This window comes from Paralichthys olivaceus, chromosome 23 (genome assembly GCF_024713975.1).
Source record: "Paralichthys olivaceus isolate ysfri-2021 chromosome 23, ASM2471397v2, whole genome shotgun sequence".
In the NCBI taxonomy this organism is placed as follows: Eukaryota; Metazoa; Chordata; class Actinopteri; order Pleuronectiformes; family Paralichthyidae; genus Paralichthys; species Paralichthys olivaceus.
Window position 1 is genome coordinate 6696480 of NC_091115.1, and position 20541 is coordinate 6717020.

General features: G+C 39.5%; 1 protein-coding gene across 5 annotated transcripts in view; it reads right to left on the reverse strand.

Moving 5' to 3' along the window:
* col7a1l (collagen type VII alpha 1-like) overlaps positions 1 to 20541 on the reverse strand; it is a 52947-nt gene that overhangs the window by 8554 nt on the left and 23852 nt on the right. For 4 of the 5 annotated variants that reach the window (XM_069519817.1, XM_069519819.1, XM_020092407.2 and 1 more), the window contains 66 exons: positions 20050 to 20196; positions 19331 to 19615; positions 19108 to 19247; positions 18319 to 18442; positions 17531 to 17674; positions 17243 to 17430; positions 16727 to 16807; positions 16501 to 16518; positions 16380 to 16406; positions 16136 to 16201; positions 15548 to 15628; positions 15436 to 15462; positions 15228 to 15272; positions 15038 to 15112; positions 14866 to 14961; positions 14691 to 14717; positions 14505 to 14558; positions 14297 to 14368; positions 14148 to 14207; positions 13852 to 13887; positions 13714 to 13758; positions 13496 to 13531; positions 13290 to 13334; positions 12550 to 12621; positions 12432 to 12464; positions 11675 to 11746; positions 11502 to 11561; positions 11358 to 11393; positions 11076 to 11156; positions 10771 to 10806; positions 10554 to 10598; positions 10058 to 10129; positions 9826 to 9861; positions 9492 to 9518; positions 9243 to 9281; positions 9094 to 9156; positions 8814 to 8852; positions 8606 to 8665; positions 8471 to 8503; positions 8153 to 8218; positions 7934 to 7978; positions 7777 to 7812; positions 7665 to 7691; positions 7510 to 7581; positions 7211 to 7273; positions 7030 to 7047; positions 6907 to 6942; positions 6787 to 6825; positions 6671 to 6706; positions 6454 to 6588; positions 6261 to 6359; positions 6040 to 6168; positions 5748 to 5855; positions 5036 to 5080; positions 4728 to 4796; positions 4316 to 4372; positions 4073 to 4228; positions 3852 to 3905; positions 3718 to 3765; positions 2517 to 2570; positions 2396 to 2449; positions 2272 to 2310; positions 1619 to 2185; positions 1417 to 1452; positions 366 to 392; positions 208 to 267 (listed from right to left, as the gene is read on the reverse strand). In XM_069519817.1, the coding sequence (XP_069375918.1) occupies positions 208 to 267; positions 366 to 392; positions 1417 to 1452; positions 1619 to 2185; positions 2272 to 2310; positions 2396 to 2449; positions 2517 to 2570; positions 3718 to 3765; positions 3852 to 3905; positions 4073 to 4228; positions 4316 to 4372; positions 4728 to 4796; positions 5036 to 5080; positions 5748 to 5855; positions 6040 to 6168; positions 6261 to 6359; positions 6454 to 6588; positions 6671 to 6706; positions 6787 to 6825; positions 6907 to 6942; positions 7030 to 7047; positions 7211 to 7273; positions 7510 to 7581; positions 7665 to 7691; positions 7777 to 7812; positions 7934 to 7978; positions 8153 to 8218; positions 8471 to 8503; positions 8606 to 8665; positions 8814 to 8852; positions 9094 to 9156; positions 9243 to 9281; positions 9492 to 9518; positions 9826 to 9861; positions 10058 to 10129; positions 10554 to 10598; positions 10771 to 10806; positions 11076 to 11156; positions 11358 to 11393; positions 11502 to 11561; positions 11675 to 11746; positions 12432 to 12464; positions 12550 to 12621; positions 13290 to 13334; positions 13496 to 13531; positions 13714 to 13758; positions 13852 to 13887; positions 14148 to 14207; positions 14297 to 14368; positions 14505 to 14558; positions 14691 to 14717; positions 14866 to 14961; positions 15038 to 15112; positions 15228 to 15272; positions 15436 to 15462; positions 15548 to 15628; positions 16136 to 16201; positions 16380 to 16406; positions 16501 to 16518; positions 16727 to 16807; positions 17243 to 17430; positions 17531 to 17674; positions 18319 to 18442; positions 19108 to 19247; positions 19331 to 19615; positions 20050 to 20196 (4898 nt within the window). The remainder of the gene's footprint in view (positions 1 to 207; positions 268 to 365; positions 393 to 1416; positions 1453 to 1618; positions 2186 to 2271; positions 2311 to 2395; positions 2450 to 2516; positions 2571 to 3717; positions 3766 to 3851; positions 3906 to 4072; positions 4229 to 4315; positions 4373 to 4727; positions 4797 to 5035; positions 5081 to 5747; positions 5856 to 6039; positions 6169 to 6260; positions 6360 to 6453; positions 6589 to 6670; positions 6707 to 6786; positions 6826 to 6906; positions 6943 to 7029; positions 7048 to 7210; positions 7274 to 7509; positions 7582 to 7664; positions 7692 to 7776; positions 7813 to 7933; positions 7979 to 8152; positions 8219 to 8470; positions 8504 to 8605; positions 8666 to 8813; positions 8853 to 9093; positions 9157 to 9242; positions 9282 to 9491; positions 9519 to 9825; positions 9862 to 10057; positions 10130 to 10553; positions 10599 to 10770; positions 10807 to 11075; positions 11157 to 11357; positions 11394 to 11501; positions 11562 to 11674; positions 11747 to 12431; positions 12465 to 12549; positions 12622 to 13289; positions 13335 to 13495; positions 13532 to 13713; positions 13759 to 13851; positions 13888 to 14147; positions 14208 to 14296; positions 14369 to 14504; positions 14559 to 14690; positions 14718 to 14865; positions 14962 to 15037; positions 15113 to 15227; positions 15273 to 15435; positions 15463 to 15547; positions 15629 to 16135; positions 16202 to 16379; positions 16407 to 16500; positions 16519 to 16726; positions 16808 to 17242; positions 17431 to 17530; positions 17675 to 18318; positions 18443 to 19107; positions 19248 to 19330; positions 19616 to 20049; positions 20197 to 20541) is intronic. The other variant, XM_069519820.1, reaches the window with a different exon arrangement.

Consider the following 20541-nt stretch of genomic DNA (forward strand, 5'->3'; position numbering starts at 1 on the left):
TTTATGTTAGTAAAAGCTCAAACAAAACTTCAAATGAGAGACTGAGTCAGTGAGTCAATTAAGTTTGCTAAATTAAAACCGCAGTGAGAAAAGTCAATCACACTGAATGAAAGCCTGAAGTTAATTGATTTAACGCAGACGTCATGAGTAAATTGCTGCTTGTAATTTATTTGAATGTTTTTAAACTAGGAAGGACGGACATGTCACCTTGTGTCCCGGAGGACCAGCCTGGCCCTCAGGTCCTCTGTGGCCGATGCCTGGTTCTCCCTAAACAAACGAAACAACTGTCAGACCACCGCATGAGAAAATATCAACTCTCTGATTTCACACACAAACACGCAGCTTAGTTATGAGTCGACTTTCACCTTTTGTCCCATTTCACCAATTTCCCCCTGAAAAGTGAGAGCAGAAATCTGTCAGAAAGTTGAAATATACCTCAACACACCTTTTTTTTTCAAGTGCCAAAACAAATAAACAAAAGAGTTTGAAATAAAGAAAAAAGTAAAGAAGAATAAGCAGAAGTGTCAGCATGTTTAACAAGGGGAATTATTAATGTGTGCTTTAATCTACTGTCTCGCAGTCAAACAGAAATAGAGCAGCAGGGACATCAAAAGCTTTGGACTCCTCTGGCTTCACTGACGAGAGAGGAGCCCCCCCCCCCGAGCTCTGATGTCATTCACTGATGCAACGTGGGTAGGTGGTGGGGGGGGGGATGATATTTTTATGAAGCGGTGGCACATTTCACTTGGCGACTGTCATTCCTGCTCTGCTATGTCGGGATGATGATGATGATTTCAACTCAGCGGGATCGTATCTGTGAACCCTCACGGTGGAAGGAGAGGAGGTTCACAGGAAATTATGAAACTAAAAACATGTTCACTCAACTTTTCTATCCATGTAGACATGGATGTGAATCTCTTTTACATTAGCACCATGTAGACCCAGATAGAATGGCCGCCCTGCGTTTGTTTGCCTCTGCCAGCTTGTGCAGTTTCAGTCAGTTCAGGTGTTTCTGACTCTCACTATCATTTTGAGGGCACTGTGACCTTTGACCACGGATATCTCATCAGTTCATCCTTATGTCCAAATGACAACTGGTCGAAATTTGAAGAAAATCACGTTCCAGAGACCAACATCATGATTTGCGAGGCCACTGTGAACTTTGAACTGTCATTGAGTCATTTTATCCAGAAGTCCAACTGAACATTTGTACCAAAGATGAACAAATTCCCTCAAAGTGTTTTGGGGATAATGAAAAGACTAAAAACGTGTTTTGTGACAACCGCCCAAAAAAACACCCTCAGCTACTGACTGCATAATACAAGCTGTGTACTTCATGCTGTAATATTCAGAGTAACAGGAAAAGAAACATGGAGCATTCAACCAGTTCTGATTGTGAGTTTTATTTTTAGTTACCTTTCGTCCTGGTTTTCCATTCTCCCCTGGTTGTCCCTACACACAAGAGCAAAATCTAAATAAATGAATGAACAAAAATTGAAATAAAAAGCCACAAAGTAAATAAAAACAGTTTCAGTTAAAGTCTGAGAAAACATCTGATCAAATGTTGAGTTATTTTTATTGAATGTGTTGAATCATGAGTTGTACTTTGTGTCCTCACCTTTAGGAAGAAATACTCTGGAGGGTACGGGTAAGGCTGTCCAGTCTCCTCACCATAACCTCCTGCTCTCCCCCTCTCCATCTCCTGCCTCCTCCTCTCCCACTCCTCCCTCTCCCTGTCCAGGTCCCTCTCCCCCTCCTCTCCCTCTGTCCTCTCCCTCTCAGCCTCCCTCTCTCTCTCCACTTTCTCTTTTTCCAGCTCCCTCTGTCTCTCCATTTTCTCCAGCTCTGCCTCCCTCTCCTTCTCCAGCTCCTCTCGCTCTCTCTCCATCTCCAACCGCTCCCTCTCTCTCTCCCTCTCCAGGTCCTCCTCCTCTCCTTCCCTCTCTCGATCCACATCCTCGTAAGGATCCCAGTCGTAGTCTCCGCTCCTCTCCTCCTCACCATAGACTGGACCAGGGACAGTTTCTGTAAATCCATGCGGCTCTACTTCCACATCTTCAGCTTTAGTCTCTTCACCTCCTCCACCTTGTGTATCTGCATGAATCTCTCCCTCTGTCTCGCTCTCTCTTCTTTCCTGCCTCTCTCTCCTGGTGTGTTTGTGTAGATCAGGGTTCGTTTGCTTCCTCTGTGGAACAAAAGCGGCACCATCTTAATTTGGATTAACACTCACGGTCTTTATCTGCGTTGTTGATGATTAAAGTGGAGACCTACACTGAAGCTGTGGAAACCTGCAGCTCCAGAGGACAGATGCTGAAATTAAAACGAAACAGATGAAATTGGTGTAATTTGATCCACGTGATTTTTTTAAAAGTGGGAACGTGTTGGAAATCATTACTTTCTGTTCCTCCTTGAACCGATTCCTTCCACCCGGGGCACCTGGCATGAACACCTAAAATATAAAAAAGGTCACTACCACTGTTTTATATTACTATTAGTGATAAAGAGCGGGTACTTACAATGGAATCGGGCCAGGGGGCGCCTCTTCTCACCCTCATTTGAGATTGAGGCACCTGTCGAGTTCCCCAAAACGTTCAGGAGAGCATGTTTAGTGCAACAGTTGTGATCATTTGTGTAGTTTGATATGTGTGACAGAAAAATATATATAATAAAAAAAAAAACACAGACTTAGACAGTTTGTTTAACATGTTTTTACTGGAGGATACATGCATAGTGATTTAAAACAACATGTAGTAACAGAGAAAAATTTCACCAGTGAAAATAGTGTTTGTTCTGGCTGCTGCTTATAGTGCTGTTATATTCTGGATAATATGCTCAATGTTTTGTGAAGAATTTTTTTTCCATATTTCAATAAATAAAGTTTCATTTAAACTTACCACATGTTGGCACGTGTTTGAAAAAGCTGTTTGTTACAGAGCAATATTTGTCTTAATAAATAAGGAGTTGTAAAGTAAAGGCTACACTGGTGTTCACACTGAACAAGAAGAACCATCTCAACATAGATGTTTACAGTGGAGCCTGGTTTTCTAGAGCTCAGCTAGAAAAGGCTTGGATACAGAGAAATGAATTTCGTAATGGCCGTTGCTTTTTGGTGAGTGTCGTCGTCGCTGAGTGAAAACATCGGTCAGGTTCAGGAGCTCCCCACCAGCGACACAGTTCAGTTTTATTCACACTCTCCATGTAGTGTGTGATCTCTTATGAATGATTAACTCTCTATAGTCAGTGTATAGTCCTGTTTAAAAACAAAATGAGAGAGAGAAGTTTGTATATAAATGTTTTGTCAGTAATTCACAATAATCTAGTTTTCATTCTTATTCAAGCTTTAGAGAATCATGCTCAACGCATGCTGCTCATGTCTCATGCTTCAGATGTGTCCATAATGTGTCCTTATAATAAAAAAACGTTAGAAACTGTTTTAGTTTGTGTCCATTAGTCTTACGAACACGAGCACCATTTTTCACTGGTGAAATTTTCACAGGAAGCAGAAATAAGATCCGAAAATATGATGCCAAGTGCTTTTTCTATTTCAGCTAAAGCACCCTTGCTTTATTTATGGGATATTCTATATTATGGCAAAGAGGGAATGAAGCCCATCCTTCAATTTATTCAAGTACTTGTTTAATCAAGTGTAAATAAAAGAGCATTGCATTCACACACATGCAAGATTCAAGCCTGTACAAAAATAAAACAGAACTCTACCTTGTCTGGTTCTGTCGTGATGGGAGGAGACGGCAGTGACGCTTCATCCTGGTCATGAAAAAAGAGTATTGATAACATTAAAAATCTACATGACATTTTCAATAAGCACCAATGAGGCGAGCAAGATCCAGTACCTTCTCTACATCCTCCAGGAGATGAGATGGTGGGTCTAGGGTTGTCGAGGCGGCCTGGAGGAGAAGAAATAAAGAGTGGAGGTTTACTCAGACATTAAAAAAATCTGAATTATATCCATCTCTTTCCTTTCTTTTGTGTGCTTGTTATGTTCAACTTCATATTAACTGCTTATCAGATCATCATGACTGACAGGCCACTGTGCAGCATAGAGTCATTTCACCTGCTCATCTGTTTCTGAGGGGGGCGTCAGAGGACGACTGGAGGTGTACGTCGATGTTTCTAACTGCACAGAACTGTGTGTGGTCCAATGCTCCTCCTCCATGATGCTCACCTCTTCATCAACCGGATGGGGGTATTTATATGTTTGGACTTCAAGCTGCATATGATGAAAACAACGTGTTTTACATTAAAGACAAACATTTAGACACAGTCCAGCTGAGAAAGATGTTTCAGACAAACTTACCTCTCTGTTGTCTCTGCTCTCCTGAAAGGTAGATGAGTCATGTGGAGAGAGTTCTTCCTGTTTCAAAAAGAAAAATAATTTCATTATAACTTTTTAAACGCTCACAGCCCAGCGGATGGTGTGAGTGAACTCTAACGGCAAACTAGTTCACCCCTAATGATTAATTCAGGTAGTGGGTGTGTTATTAATCAACTCTCTCCTGTGTTTTTATGTGGGCATGGATATTTTTCAGTCCCCTGAGATGCTGATGCTATGAAGGAGAAACGAAATGTGATTATGAGTTTGACAGGGCTGTTAACAGGAAGGCACCCACAACGCTCCAAATTTGTAACAAGCCCATGTCATCACACTTCTCTTAAATGGAAGTTTCCCACAGTGCAGGAATTAGTCATTCCATTCAGCAGCTGCCTACCTCATAGTCATCATCGTATTCTTCACCGTTATAAAACTCTTCCTCTTCTTCAACTTGCTCTCCACTTGTCTTTGGACAAAAAAACAGCAACAATTACAGATAATGTTGCAGATTTATTAGAGCAGTTACACAGCAAATTCATTCCGAGTTTTAAATATTAAGAGAATAAGACAAATGCATGCTTTTTGTTTTTCTTGCCACAAAATAGTAAGTAGTTAATTCCATTTATTATATTTCAAAATGTTAATTGTTTTTAATGTGAAAGTGAAGTTTTCCGGGTTTAGTGTGACCCCTTCAAGGACATTTACCAGGCGGTGTCTCTGCCTCTTATGTCGTCCTTTATTTCCTTTGCCCTGGTTAAGAAGTTCACAGTCAGAGAGAGAAAGTAAAACATGATGATCTCCCATGCTTCAGAAGTTGTTGATAACCAATATGAGTTGAGACTTTAAGAAGATATTCAATGAGAAGGGAATGAGAAGTTGATGAAAATCAAAAATCAAACCTTAACACAAAGATGTTTAAAGTATGTTTAAAGTAAAAAGGACCACAACTGCAGTTTCACATTTTTAAGCCCATTTATTAAAATTTTATATGATTTGGACCATTTTGGCAAATTTCGTAGATTAGATTTTCTCAGATTTGTTTTTGATATATTCTCTGGTTGCTGTATGCACATTAATTTAAAGCTTTTCACCATATAAATAAAATGAAACTGAAGTTAGAGACATGTTAAGGGGATAATACAGAGGACAGAGGATCTTCTAATCATGTCAAGCATGTCTGTAAATTCATTTTCATGCTGTAGTTAACACTCAGGGAGTTCGATTGAGCTCAAACATGAAATACTGGTGTTGTCCTTTAATAATATTCATGTAAGTTATCAAACATACATCAAGAACCATAATTACACTTGTTAAAATTAGTGTTTTATGCCTTATGTTATATCTAAGGTGACTCATGCTTGTTTTGATTGGTGAGGGGGAAACCAAGTTAATGACAAGGCAACCATAATAACTTTACCTTCCCACGTTCCCTGTTCTTCTTCTTTTGTCCTGAACTCTTCTTCAGAGAGTCGTCCTGAGTGAGGAGAACTGTCTCCACCACAGTTTCAGGTAACCCTGAAACCGTCTGACATCCACAGATTAATAAAGTTAGATATAAACAGTTTAACATATTTTAGAGCTCCTTCAAATCTCAACCTTCAACTTAATTTAATTTAAGAGGTAAAGTATAAATTAGAGAAATTATTTGAAACCATGTTCAAAAAAATTTTTTTTTTCATTCTTTATTGTAAAAGATAAAGGATCCTCACCTCCTGAGCCGCAGTGTAATTATAAGTAGAATTTACTTTAGTTCGATTCATTTTTAGTGAAGACACTTCATCCACCATCTTGGTCCATCTGGATCCATTCAACTTGGTCTCAGTCCTGTCAAGCTCCTGCTTTACGTTCAGAGTTCAGAGCTTTGGATCAGTAACAGAGTCGATGCACAACGAACAGTGGGAGGAAATCAGTGTGTGATCCGGTAACTTACAACTGGCGATGAATCTGGAAACCGTCCGTCCAACTCTGGGTCTTCAGTGATGTCCAAGTCTGACAGGGTCTGGCTGGTGAGGTCAAATTTCACTGGACCCTGTAGAAGCGACAGAAGCACTTTTAAATCTCAAGAGTTTCTGAATGGCAGGAGCTAGTTTCTTCTTGTTTCACACGTGAACTTTTTTACGTACTGTGTACTCAGTGATGACGTTGGACGTGTGAGTGTCTGTGTTTTCTTTTGTGTTCTTGACGGTGCCGAGCACATGAAGCAGCTCCTCTATTCCTTCCTGCAGCAGCCGGTCAATCAAAGCCTTCAGCAAAGGCAGCTGAGAAAAAAAAAAGTTTTTATTCAGAAGGTAGAAACTCTGTCAACCTCAAAGTGTGTTCGGCATCGCGCTCAGAACTCACCCGTATGCCGTAAGCTTCAAACATGATTTCAATGTCCTACAGAAGAAGGCAAAGACTTAATAATGCAAAATGAGAACATGTATCCTAGGAGATGAATCAGTAAAACCTGTATTCACCTTCATCTCAATTGATTTCGCAGTAGCTGCAGCATCACCCTTTGAAAAAAATGAAAGCAAACTAATGTCATTTACATTTCAATATAGGGTTTTTTAAAGGGTTTCACAGATCAGCACTACCTTCTCTCCTTTCAGGCCTTGTTCTCCCTGATCACCCTGCAAAAGAAAAAAAGACAAATGAGCTACAAGTCTAATATATCAGTTATTGTACTCTGCCTTATATAAACCTAATAACCACCTCACCTTTATTCCTGGTGAACCCTAAACACACAGAAGAACAGGAGTAAGACGTTGGAACATGATATTGAGCTCATCACTGAATTATGTCTCAGTTGCAAATTAGGGGAAATATGAATTACACAATGCGGCGCCATTACTTGTGAGTGACAGATGTGTGGAAACATGTTGGGTAATATAAACTCACAATAGCACCTGGAGGACCCATCGGGATTGGAAAGGCTTGGCGGACTTCGTCGATGGTGGCGCCCTGTGAATGGATCCATGTAAAAAAAAAAAAGATCAGTGAAGTTAAACTGTCGGCTCAAGGTGGACCTGTTTTCGATGGTTTTCTGGATTTGGAAAAAAAATGAAGGAAAACGAAATGACCCGTGGTAATAATTACCCTCCTGCAATGCTTAATCTCGTGTGACTCTAAGACAGAGAAATTAGAAACCTGCTTCCAAGTTGATTAAATAAAAAGGAAACGCTGGTGGTTATTTTTACCTCTGGAGTGACAAGCACTTGTCTACCAGGCAGACCTGGAGGTCCTGGCTCCCCTCTACTGCCGTCTTTACCCTGTGAAAGAACAAAAACACTCAAAGGTGCAGCCTCAACTTTCTCAAAGAGTTTTTTTTAATTAAAATCTGAAAACCACTTACGTCTGCACCTGTGTCTCCCTTAACCCCCTGGAATTGAGAGCAGAGTTAACGTGTGCATTCAAAAAAAATGTTTTAATGAATGTTTTAAAATAAATGTTTTGATTCTAAGGACCATTTTGCCATCATCTCCTTTTGGTCCTCGTTCTCCCTGTGAAGAGAAATAGATATTCGATTTTAAACACCAAAAAATAGCTGAAATGTTAATAATGTGCACATTAAGCACTTTATTAACAGTAATCCAGCTGGTATCAGAAGGAAATGTTCCTCACTTTGTTTCCTTGCAGGCCTCTCTTCCCATCAATGCCAGATCTCCCCTGTGGAGCAGAGGAGGTAAAAAAAAAATAAAAAAAAATAAAAAAAATCGTATTTTGATTGATTGATCAAGTTGGAAAAATGGAAGGCTCATGCTAATCAAGCACGAAGCAACACTGGGCTGTGTTTTGTTACGTTGGCTTGAACGTTACAAAAGGATGAGTCTTCATACTCACTGGAGTTCCAGGTAAACCAGGCATTCCTGCAATCCCTATTCGGCCCTGGTCTCCTTTTTCTCCTTTCTGCTTTCACACATGCACAAACACATCTGTAAACTCTTCTATGTAGTAAATAGGTTCCAGTGCAAACTAAAAAAAAGGTAAATTGACATTAATACTTTTTCCGGTTGTGCAAACTACCTTTATCGTTCAAGGTGAATAGTGGGGGGGTTTATATAATAAAAATAAAGTTTGTCACATTTCCCACATAAGTTGTTTACGAGGCACAAACAGTATAATTGAAGATTGTCATAAAAAGAACACTGGTGCACTCACCTGACTTGGCTCGCCCTTCTGTCCCTGGTCCCCCTGCAGTAAAAAGGAAACAGCTTGTGAATAACATCTTTTATTCAAACACAGAGTCATTCACACCGGCTGATTTTAATGTGGCACGTAAATAGTTTTTATAACCTTCGCTCCTGGTTTTCCTGGTAAACCATCAAGTCCATTTCTTCCAGAGCCACCAGAGCTCTGCAAAGAACAACAGTTTCAACAAAACTTTGAACAAATGAATCTAAATAGATGGAATTTACAAGTAAAATATAAATGTTTAACAATTGTAAGTCACACTGATACAAAAATCACAATAACAACCGTATATTATAGAAGATACACATACCAGAGATGACCCTGGTAATCCTGGTTTACCTTCTGGACCCTGTGGAGAAAGACAAATATTGAGATAATGGGACACTTCAAAATTCAAGAGATTTATACAGAAAAATAAAAATAAAAACAACTAAATATAACCACACTGAATGATGGTTTGCTTATTATTGAGGATCTTCTTTATACGTTTAATTGTTTGGTCTGTGTCATCTGTGTCATCTGACCAATAGTTACTTCTATCAATCTATAGTCCATTGTCTTTGTTTGCAGATCAATACTCAGACACTCACTTGTGGTCCAGGAAGACCTGTGTCTCCTCTCAAGCCAGACTGACCCGGCTCCCCTGGTTCACCCTGCAGGTGAGAGGAGAGGAAATTTGACTTCTCTATTAAAGAATTTGAATAAAATGACGCATATTACGTATTGTTTGTCAACGCACCTTAATCACTCTTGTCATTATATTGTTGTCTGCGACAATCTGCAGGGAGGGAAAAAAAAATTAAAACTTAACTTGCTAATTAAAAAACACACAATTTCCGCTGATTGAGAACAGACACTAATTATCTAATGTCATATGGGATCGTGTGTTTAGCTTTTTTCTTCATGAGCTTTGTTACAAACAAGGCCTCTTTCAAACATGGCTGAACTGGTGAGAAGCTGTCAGAAATAATAATAAAGATTTGTTTACTTGTGCTCCCGGAGGTCCAGGTTTTCCCTTTGAGACGCCGATAACACGATCAAAAAGAAAGAAGGGCACAAAAAATAAAAAAAAGTTAAAAACGTCACACTGCTGAACACAATCTACATTTACAACACAAAAGAAAACGAGTGCGGGCACTGAGGGCTTGGCACACAACAAAAGCCAAAGTTAATTAGTGAATGGGGTTGTTTAAATCACAGGAGGATAACAGGTTGTGACGCTGTGACACGGTGAGTGACACAGAACAATGATCAGAAGGCAGTCAACCATTGGAAACAATAAACATGCTCATCAACATGAGAGATGGTGAATACAAACATACTGCCTCGCCTTTGTCGCCTCTCTTTCCATCAGAACCCTTCAAAGAGATGAAGGAAGAAAATCACAGTTATAGGACATTCATTTTACAAAACATGATTCCCTGCACAAATATGTAACACGAAAGTTGTGTTACCAGAGAAGTGATGCTAAGCACTGAGAAGAAACTTAAACACATCGTTCAAATCTATTTCAGGATGTAGGATTATTCTAATGAGCAAATTCAATGAACTTACTGGCAGCCCAGGATTCCCACTATCTCCCTTATCTCCTGGGTCCCCTGGTCGTCCTGGTAACCCCAGTGGACCCTGATCAACCACAAGAAGCCAAATCTTTGCATTAGTGTTTAACAGAGTTAAAAGCTGCAGTGAGCAAATGTGTGTATAACATGAGTGTAGATCAGCTACAGTCCAGACAGGGAGCGGAGCCAGTAGATTCAGGTTCAACTCACTGAGAATGAGACTAACAGCATTATATACTGAAATAGTTCTCATATTGACGTAGACAGGACAAAATACAGTGACTCGCATGAAAACAAAACTCATATGACTCATATGACAGTGATCAATAGTTTAATGTCTTTCCAACGTTTATATGTAATATTTTATCATCATTAAATTCAAATATAATTTAATGATTTCAGGGTATTTTCTAAACTCTCTTGATGAGGCTTTAATGTTTGCCATGGAAGGTGACTCTAGGCAGTAAATAAGAAAACAACTTTATTTATACCCTGATTCCTCTGTCACCAGGCTCTCCAGATGGACCTTGTTCACCCTGTGAAGAACAACATGCATTTATCATTAAAAGTTGAAGTAGTACATAATACTGGACATGGCTGTTAAAATAACACATAACTGTTTACTCTGCTTACCCCATAAGCAACAAATTAAAATGTTCACTGATTGATAAATAAAAGAAAAACATTGAGTGAATATATTGACTGTGCCTTAATTCCTTGGTCTCCTTTGGTTCCGGGTTCACCCTACAGACAAAGCCAACAGTAATAGTCATCAACATTACGAATATGAATCTATGGAAACATATAAAGTGCATATCTGAAACACTGATGTTAATATTCACAGAAACTCTAAAGAAATGTAAATGCTATAACTGGGCATCCGGACATATTATCAGTATCAGTATGGCCTTTCCTCTGATATTTCAAACAAGCCCTCATCAGTAAATCTGAATATGTTGTGTCATACAGGAAACATCTGTTGTTGCTGTAGCAACCACTCAGGAGTTACTTACATCTTTACCTCTTAATCCCGGTTCTCCAGGATTGCCAGGGAACCCAATATTCCCTTTGTCACCTTTAAAGCCGTCGTATCCCTGGACAAACGATTGGTGTTGTAACATTAACAAACTTTAATGATCACACCAAACGTTTAAGTGGACTTACATGAAAATACACCAGTACATCCTCTATGTAACTGAAGCTTTAAAAATATATTTCTTTGGTAGTGGCATCAATTCCCTGTTTAGCAAAGTTTGGGTGATAATTGAAGAGTAAAATAATCAGATGTAATTTACCTTTGGTCCTGGTTTTCCGGACAAACCAACATTTCCCTTTAAATGATAAAACATCAATATAATAGGTACAGACGGCTGTTCACTGCTTCATTATAAAAGCAACCAACATGTTAAATAAGTGATTTCACTTTTCAGGTGACTCACCCTCTCGCCGTTCTCTCCTTTTGGTCCCTGCTGTCCTGGAATCCCAAAACCAGGACTGCCCTGTACACATCAAAACAAACCATAGCCACACTGGATGTTTATATTTCTTCTATATTTGATGGATATTTGCTTCAGTGAATGAGAAATTACTAAATACGAGTGTCACTATTAACCTTATCTCCTTTGTCTCCTTGTTCGCCTTTAATTCCCTGGGGGCCTGTGGGGCCGACTGGGCCGATGTCTCCCTGACAGACAGAACATATTCTCACACACTCAGAGAAAACCAATCAATGATTCTGGCCACTGGGCAAAATTAGCGCAACGGTTTCAAAACAAAACTCTCTTCACTTTAAATGGTGCCCTGTGAACTGGGATTAAAGAGGTGGCATCCAGTGAAAGCTAATGAGAGAAAATCTTAATTGTGTTTGAAAAGCGGACCCAGAGGACTGAGTCTGAATATGCAAGAATACCCTGAACAATTAATTAACAATGTTTCCGTAGAATAAAACACGAGGAGAATCACTTCCCTCGGGTTGAGGGACTTAGTTGGAGCCAGTTAAAATAAATACAGGCCAAACAACTTGGACAAAATTTAACAAGATGACGCAGCAGCCTGATTGGGTTCGATTAAACCTTTCTGAGAAAAACCTCCAATCTGTAGTGGAAGAACAGGAAATGGCTGCACACTTTTGCAAGTTTTAATTGGACAAATACTTCGTGGGAGCACAGCTCATACGGATACATCCAACTCCGTGGGATATAAAATAAAAGAAATAGCCAAAGCCAAGTGGAAGATGTGTGACGATAAATACACAGAAACATATAGTTTAAAGCATAAAAATTCACTGCACACTGTAAAGAGCTGTTTATATTTATGAATTGTAGTTTTGAATTTGAAGTGTATCGGGTCAGTACAGAAAAATGACTTACCCTGGCACCTTTTTTTCCAGTTGGTCCAAGTATCTATTGTGATTGGGGAAAAAAAGATTTAATGCCGAGTGTCACATGCTCCTATTTATATAGTTAAAATTAGAGACATTTGTCTTACACCCTTGGCAGGGTCTCCTGGGGCTCCTCTAGGACCCTCGTCTCCCTTAAACCCTATGGGTCCAGTGAATCCCTGGAAAAAATAAAATAAATAAATAAACGTAAATGTAAAATATCACTATGATCGGAATTCTACATTATGGCCTCTTACAGCCTGTGAGCTATAATTATTTCTAAAATACCCTATAACATTAGTCATCACTCCATCAAGCTGTCTTCAAAGCTGAACTTTCTGTATTTTTTTGTTAGAAATAATGAAAACTGTATTACAAAAGGCAGGATGCACTTTTTCTGATAATCTCCTCCAAGGGACCTGCTGTCTGAAATTAAAAATCAGTGGAGCAGGAAAAAAATGGCCCATTTACAAAAGATCTACCCACTGAGGTCTGAAAAATTTCGATCACGATCGTATAATCACAACCCTCTCTGATAGGACCTAATCTTGAGAACTCAAACAAAATGGCTCGCTCTTTTGTTCATTTAGTAATCTAAGCGTCTGTTTGGAGACATTAGGAAACAGTTATTAAATAGTGTATTGAGATGGTCCCAGATAAATGTACTGCACCTGCGTCAGGCTGTCTTAGCAATCACAGTAGAAAGTGGATTTCAATATGCTCAGGTGAGTTAGTGAGAGAAATTACGATTATATTGGTTAAATAAGAGATTCTGATGAATTCCAATGTGCAGGTAGTATGTATATATAGACATCTATTTTTAATTTTAGGAAATATTGTATCTCACTGTGGGTCCTTGTGGTCCGATTGGTCCCATCTCTCCTTGTTCTCCCTAAAAAGAAAAACAAATATATATATAAATATGTGTGTGTGTTTGTTATTCAAATATCTATTGGCCGATTAATATAGAGTCGTTCACGTATCATCATATAAATATTAATGAGGCAAATATTCTCAGTCTGAAGGACGAGCGGATATGTTGAATGAGCTCACCTTGTCTCCTTGCTCCCCTTTGAATCCCTTCTTTCCCTGCAGGTATAAAATAAATCACTGGCTCTTAATCCTTTCATCACAATATTAACCCCCTAGTTAAATAGGTGCAATTTCATCTCATTAGCCGAAGCAGGAATGGATTAATATGCATTTCAGGATATAACATGCAGAAAATTCGTAGCAAGCTATTGAGCTGGAGATAATAGTAAAGTGCACACCCGAGGTCCGATAATTCCCTGGATGCCCTGTTCTCCAAGGTCGCCCTAAAAAGACGAATTGCATAACATCATTATTCTGCTAAAATACTTTTATATAATCCGAAGCATGAACTTTATGTTGGAATTCATTTTTCGTACCTTTAGGCCGACTGGTCCCGTGAAGCCAATATTTCCCTGTAAAACAAAACAGTTCACACGGTGAAACAAAAATGGGAATTTGACATTAAAGCCCCCATTACAATTATTTTCTGTTTCACAAATCTAATTTAAAAAAAATTTAAAATTTAATACAACTAGCTTTTAGTGCTGGTGAAGTTCAGAGGTCGGGAAGCTACAAGTATAATCAACCTGAGCCTCCCTTTAAAATTTAAACCCACCATTTCCACAAAGTAAAATAATAATGACTCTGCTGCTCTGTATTTAAGGTGCTGTACCTTCTCTCCCTGCTCTCCACGAGGACCCTGGATACCTTGTATACCAATTCCTTCTTCACCCTGCAAACAAATACATGTATTAGGTCAGATATTCAGCCAGGTGGTGTTCTGTGTTTATTTTCAGTCCAAAGGTCAAATGCAAAAAATACCTTCTCTCCTCTCTGACCTGGTAATCCTGGTATCCCATCTATCCCGATGGGACCAGGCAAACCTGCAGCACCCTACAGTCGTTTTCATGTGAGTCATGGTTTGTATAAGGGAAACAAAGAAGAGAGATGTGAATGCATAATCTTTTATTTTTGTATCTTTATGCCTGTGCTTTGTCACGAGTGACAATTTGATCGACTCTGCACTTACATCTTTTCCTGGATCTCCTTTGTCTCCTTTCCCACCTGGTTTCCCTCGTAAACCCTTTCAGAAATAACGAAAGCATTTTTGAAAATAAAATGAGAGTGGAAATTATTATCTGATTCTGAGGCTTTTAAGAAAATAGGTTAATTTGTAAGATGGATTTATTTATTAAAATAAGGCTTGCATACTTACTTTTGCTCCTGGCTCTCCAGGATCTCCCTAAACAGTAACAACAGTATGACGCACATTATTATTCTGTTACTCTAATAACATAAAAATGTATTACATGTTGGTGGTGATTGGTGAACAGTCATATGCTATTTGCATTGTGACATGATGCTGCTCTTATGCTAAGAGTGAAAGTCACCTTGACAGAAATTCCAGGTGACCCTGGAGATCCTGGCTGACCTGGCAAACCTGTGGCTCCATTGACCCCTGATACACCAGGAGGCCCCTGAGGTCCCTGTAACGTGCAGTGAATAATGTTAATCTGTCCAAAAATTCTCACTTGGAAATCTCCCAGTGTGTTAAACACTCACTGAAGATCCTGGCTCTCCTTTTCGTCCAGGGACGTAATTTGCATCCGTGCCAGCTATAACATATCCAGGCTCTCCCTGTGTCAAACCATAAAGAAACGTCTTTACTCACAGAAGTGTAAATCAATCTGTTCTTTACAACTGTGCCTTCAACAGGAAATCTTTCAACAGGAACATCAGTCATTAGACCTACTCTCTCTCCTCTTTGTCCCTTTGAACCAGCGGGTCCAGGACGACCCTGCCATGGAAAGAAATGTGACAAGTCATCAAATTAAACAAATGCAAATAAAAGAGAGAATATTTCAGGATTAGGGGACATCTTAACATTTCTGTTGTCCAAATAAAGTACAAAAATATGATCAACTAAGCCAAAGTAAATGTATTTGTCATCTTGATCTCACCATGTCACCTGGGATGCCAGGAGAGCCCTGAAAAACAACAAAAAAACCCTGTCATTTACAGAATCTAATAAACATGAAATAATAAAGTTTTTCTCCTTCTGGATTCAGTTACCCGCAGGCCGGCAGAACCTGGGGGTCCAGTTCTCCCTGGTCGCCCAGGCAACCCAGGAACACCATCTGTTCCTGCTGGTCCCTGTCAAATCAAAACATGATGTTCAGAGCTGGAGAATAAAATAATATGGATAAACAGTAAAGCCACACTGACCCACACAACCTCTGCAGGGTTCAGATTGAACTCAGTAATAATTGGATATAATGGACCAATGAATTAAAGAATGAATGAAGACATTCTAGGTTAACAATTTCTGTAACTGATTTGAGGGATGAATAACAGTAATCAGACTGTAGCTCACTTCTTATTTCACACATCTGTTCTCTTAATGGCATCCAGTGAAAAACTGTAAATCTGTCCTACATGAATTCAAGATTTGTGTTTCAGCATCATGATCGTCCTACTTTCACTTATAAAATATAAATGTGAGCTGTTTTGTCTTTAACTCTAAAATAACTGCATATTGGATGTTTTGAGTGTGTGTGTGTGTGTGTGTGTGTGTGTGTGTGTGTGTGTGTGTGTGTGTGTGTGTGTGTGTGTGTGTGTGTGTGTGTGTGTGTGTGTGTGTGAGTGTGTGTGTGTTCTTACCTTCTCTCCCGTCTCTCCTTTGGAAGAAGTGAAAGGATCGTACTGTCCAGGGCTTTGCCTGAATTTCTGCACATAGAAAACATTGGTTATTAAAAGTTAAATAAATAATACAGTGATTTAGATTAATTTAACGATGTCTGACAGAGAGAGGCCAGCGCCTAAAGGTTCCTCTCACAAATGATTATAGTATATTAAGACTTAATTAGAGTTGTAATGCAGAAAAGAAAACGTAAAAAAAACCTACCAAACCTCCGAGACCAAAACCGTTCCCCTGAAAGACGGAGTAAGATTACGCAAAATTACTATTTCTGTTTTAAGATTAATTAATAAATATATTTCATCTTTAACATGTTCGATTAACTCACCTTTTCACCTTTCTGGCCCTGGAAAAAAAGAAAAAAGATTAATATGATTAACAGCCAATTATCAATGAGGAGAAGAAGTCATTTATCGAACCAGATTAACTTCAGCACACATCGGTGGAGTTTAAACCAGGATGCAGATAAATTAAAGACTCACTGTGCTGCTTGGAAAAAAAACTAAAAGCAATAACAATATACATGTCTGGGATTTTATTTATGAAGAACCAACCTTCACACACTGGGAGAGGCAGGGACCCTGAGGTTTGACCATCTCCTCTGGGTCTTCAGTCGGTGTGTCCAACTGAGCAGACTGAAAATAGAAACGAGGGGAAGGGATTACAATACATGAACCGGCCAAGTGACACATTATAGACCATAGTGGCAGAGAGTGGGGTCTAATGGAGCTGCCTTGATGTCAGCTGCAGTCACACCATCCACTGCTCCGACGTCAAAACTCCCACATGTGTTTCCTCCCGCTGAGTCTTTGTGTGGGAATTAAAACATTGATTGCTTTTACATGTATGTGATAACATGATGACTATGCATGGCGACACATCTGCAGAGGGGGTGTGGACGACCTCAACCGTACATCTGTGACTGTACGGGCATTTGTTAACAAGTACAACGTGTTTAATCACCTAGAACAAACTGGGATTGTTTCAAAATGCATAAAAGTAAAAGGTGTTGTTTGAAATATCTTCTTATTGAGTCAGACTGAACAAAAACAAGTTTTTTTTTTGGTTACCTCATCATGCAGTTTGAACTCGGACAGGAGTTCCTCACTACAGATGGTTTTGATAAATTCTCTCTCGATGGAAGGAAACTCGTCAAAGGTCGGCGAGAAGAAAATATTCTTGTAGCTGGTGGGAGCTGCGATTTTGTTCAGCTCATCCATGTCTGCGTTAGAAACTCCCACCGCCAAGACACTGACGCCTACAGAGAGAGACGGATTCAAGACATGATCATTTAGACAGGACATTGATGAATCCATACTCAGACACATTTTAGAGGCTCAATGATAACGCTGACTGACCGAGAGCACGGGCAAATCTGGAGGGAGGCAGCACATCATCCTGGGCTCTGCCGTCTGTGATCAGGACCAGAACATGAGCCACATCCTGCCTCATCCCAAGAGGCTCCTGGAACAGTTCCTGCAGGACGTAGCTGATGCCTTTTCCTGGGGACAAGCAAAGGAAGAGCTGAAATGATGATTTTGATTAATCAAATATTCTATCTACTATTTAGATCATTTCATTTTTGTTTAAAATGAACATGATCTGTGTGCAGTTTATCTAAAGTTTAGATTTGCTTCTTTTTCTCTATCTTGATTCTATTAAATGAAAATATTTGGAGTGTCGAAGTTTTTGTCGTACAAAACAAGACATTGGAAAACATCAATCTGGATTCTGGAAATTATTCAACAGGAATTTTAAAACAAAACAAGTGTTTGATTTATCAAAACTAGATACTTATAATTACATTTCTAGACAAGTTTTATTCTGCTGGACTAAATTCACATGTTTAAACAGCAGTATTACTGTTTGTGAACTTGTCAAGTCTTGTCACTCTGGGCTCCCAAATTAAAAATCTTTTCTATTGAAGTTTATCATGTTTATTGATGTTATTCAGACATTTCTATGATCACAAGATGGTACTTTTATTTGTGCCGTTTCTTAACTCTAGTTCTTAACCACAAGTTAAGCTTCAACAGTTCAAAAATAATGATTTCGATCCACCAGTAAGACAATTATTAGAAGCAGTGACGTTGACTGTCTACGCTCCGATGTCGGGCGCACACGTGTGAGTGTGAACGTCACTAACCTGTTTTGGTGTTGCCTCCTCCATAACGCAGTTCCCTGAGCGCCCTGAGCACAGAGTTTCTATCTTTGAAGGCATTCAGACGGAATTCGATTCGAGGCTCATCGCTGTAATGAACCACAGCAATCTGAGAGGAAAGAGGGAGAGAAATACACATCATCATCACAGCAGTGATTTAAAGGGGAAAGGTAGGACAGTATAAGCTGTGGGTCATTTTTATTTCAAATCATACTTGACATGATTTTGCTTCTTTACCAGCTACTCATTACAGAGCTGTGGATTAGAACCTCCTTCCCAGTTTTTTCCCATTGAGATCAGACTTCCTAATTGCTGGACAACCTATGGTCGCTTTGCTTTTTTTCAGGTTAAGAACTCAATACCTTCCTTTTTTTGGACTGTGCTCAGGATCATCCACTGAGATATCATCCACTTTACCAGAAACCAACACCTAACAATCATGTTGCTCTTTTTGCTCTTGTAGTCCAGCTATAACCTGAAACCTAACAATAGCCTCATCACAAGACGTGTGGCATCGGGCCTTGTTTGTCCTCTCCGCCGGAGTTTAAATGAGACGTTGCACATCATGTTCCTGCTGACGGAACTGGTCCGCACAGTCGACTCACTGGTACAGTTTGCCACATTTGCAGGCAGCTATTATCAAGTAAAATCACTGTTATCTGTTCCCGTTTGTAATTTGTCCTGCCACTCACAAAAAAGACGAGGGCCAAAGATAGCAAAGTATGAACCCAAAGTATAAGAGAATACAAAGCAAAAGGTTTAGCTGACACTGACCTGTGTTCCCTCAGGACCAACGACGGGGAAGTAAGTGGCCACGCGGAATATGAAGTCTTTCATCTTGATGAAGTTATTAGCACCAATGCTGGAGGACTCGTCCACTAAGAATACTATGTCTGCTTTGGTCTTACCACATGCTGACAGAGCACAAAACACAGGAGAAATTAAATATCGCACATATTGTACTTGGTTATTACATACTGGTCATGTGTTTAAATACCTGGTCGTGGTGGAGCTGTTGTCTCCAAATTGATTGTGGTTAATCGAACAGGGTCTCCTGTCACTGCTTTGGCCTCAGTGACTCTTGGCTGAGCTGGAGGCTTTGTAGTGGTGATTTTTTTAGTTGGTGTCACAGCGATGGGTTGCCGGGTTGTCCTGTTGGCAGTCTGAGTGATGGTGGTTTTCCTGACGGTGGCGGTCTTTGAGGAAGGCGTGATGCGAGGGAGATGTGGAGCTGCCGTGGCGGCCACTGACTGGGCTGTGACCACTGAAGGATCCCGTCCCACTGAGATGCACAAAGCCGTTAAAACAAAAGATAGAACGTTTTTAGGGGTCTCTGGAGGTAAAGAGTAAATAACTCTTAAAAGTAAATCCAACAGGAAATTGCTGGTTTAAAACTTTTAAGCGTGTTGCACTTCAGTGGGTTGTACAAGCTTTTAATTGCTAAATTAGTGTTTAAAGACTTTCCTAAATTCTTGCGAACAATAGTCTGAAGCTGTTAATTTAGGAATATTAAGTTACAACATGAGCATAACATTTGAAACATCAAGGTTGATTTTCAAAGATTGATTCCATGTGGACTTATTCAGAGTAGAGCACAGAAGACAATACAACCAATGTCTAGACTGTAACATGGTCAATATGAGGATGTACGAGGGATATCATAAATATTAGGTGTATATATATCCTGTAGAATCAGAAAGAATGTTGCTGACTTACATATTCTTTGATACACAGTGCTTATAGGCCCCTCCACTTCTCCGTACAAAGGTCTGATGGTGAAAATGTATGTTCTGCCATAGAGGAGGTCGTTGATCTTAAAGGAGGAGAAACCAGGGCCCAGTGTTTCTGTTTTAGTCTCCAACACTGGAAAGACACGGGGACATTAGGTTGCATAGAAAACATTTCAATTGAATAAGATCCCATGATGTTAAATCATTGGTCAATGGGATTAGAAAAATTATGATAAGACATTTATCACGAAATTAAGTAGATTAGGGAGTTCTGTATATTTGTAACTCGGCCATTTGGCAATTAAGGAAATGTGAGCCTGTAAAAACTCTGCAATTATGACAAGATGTGAATATTAGTTTTGTGCATGTTTTTCTTTATCTCTCCCTTTTCACCACAAGTGTGATTAGGCTGAGACTCAATACACATTCCAATAACATGTGTCATGCTGCTTCCACTTCAGACCCTGGGGGACCTGTT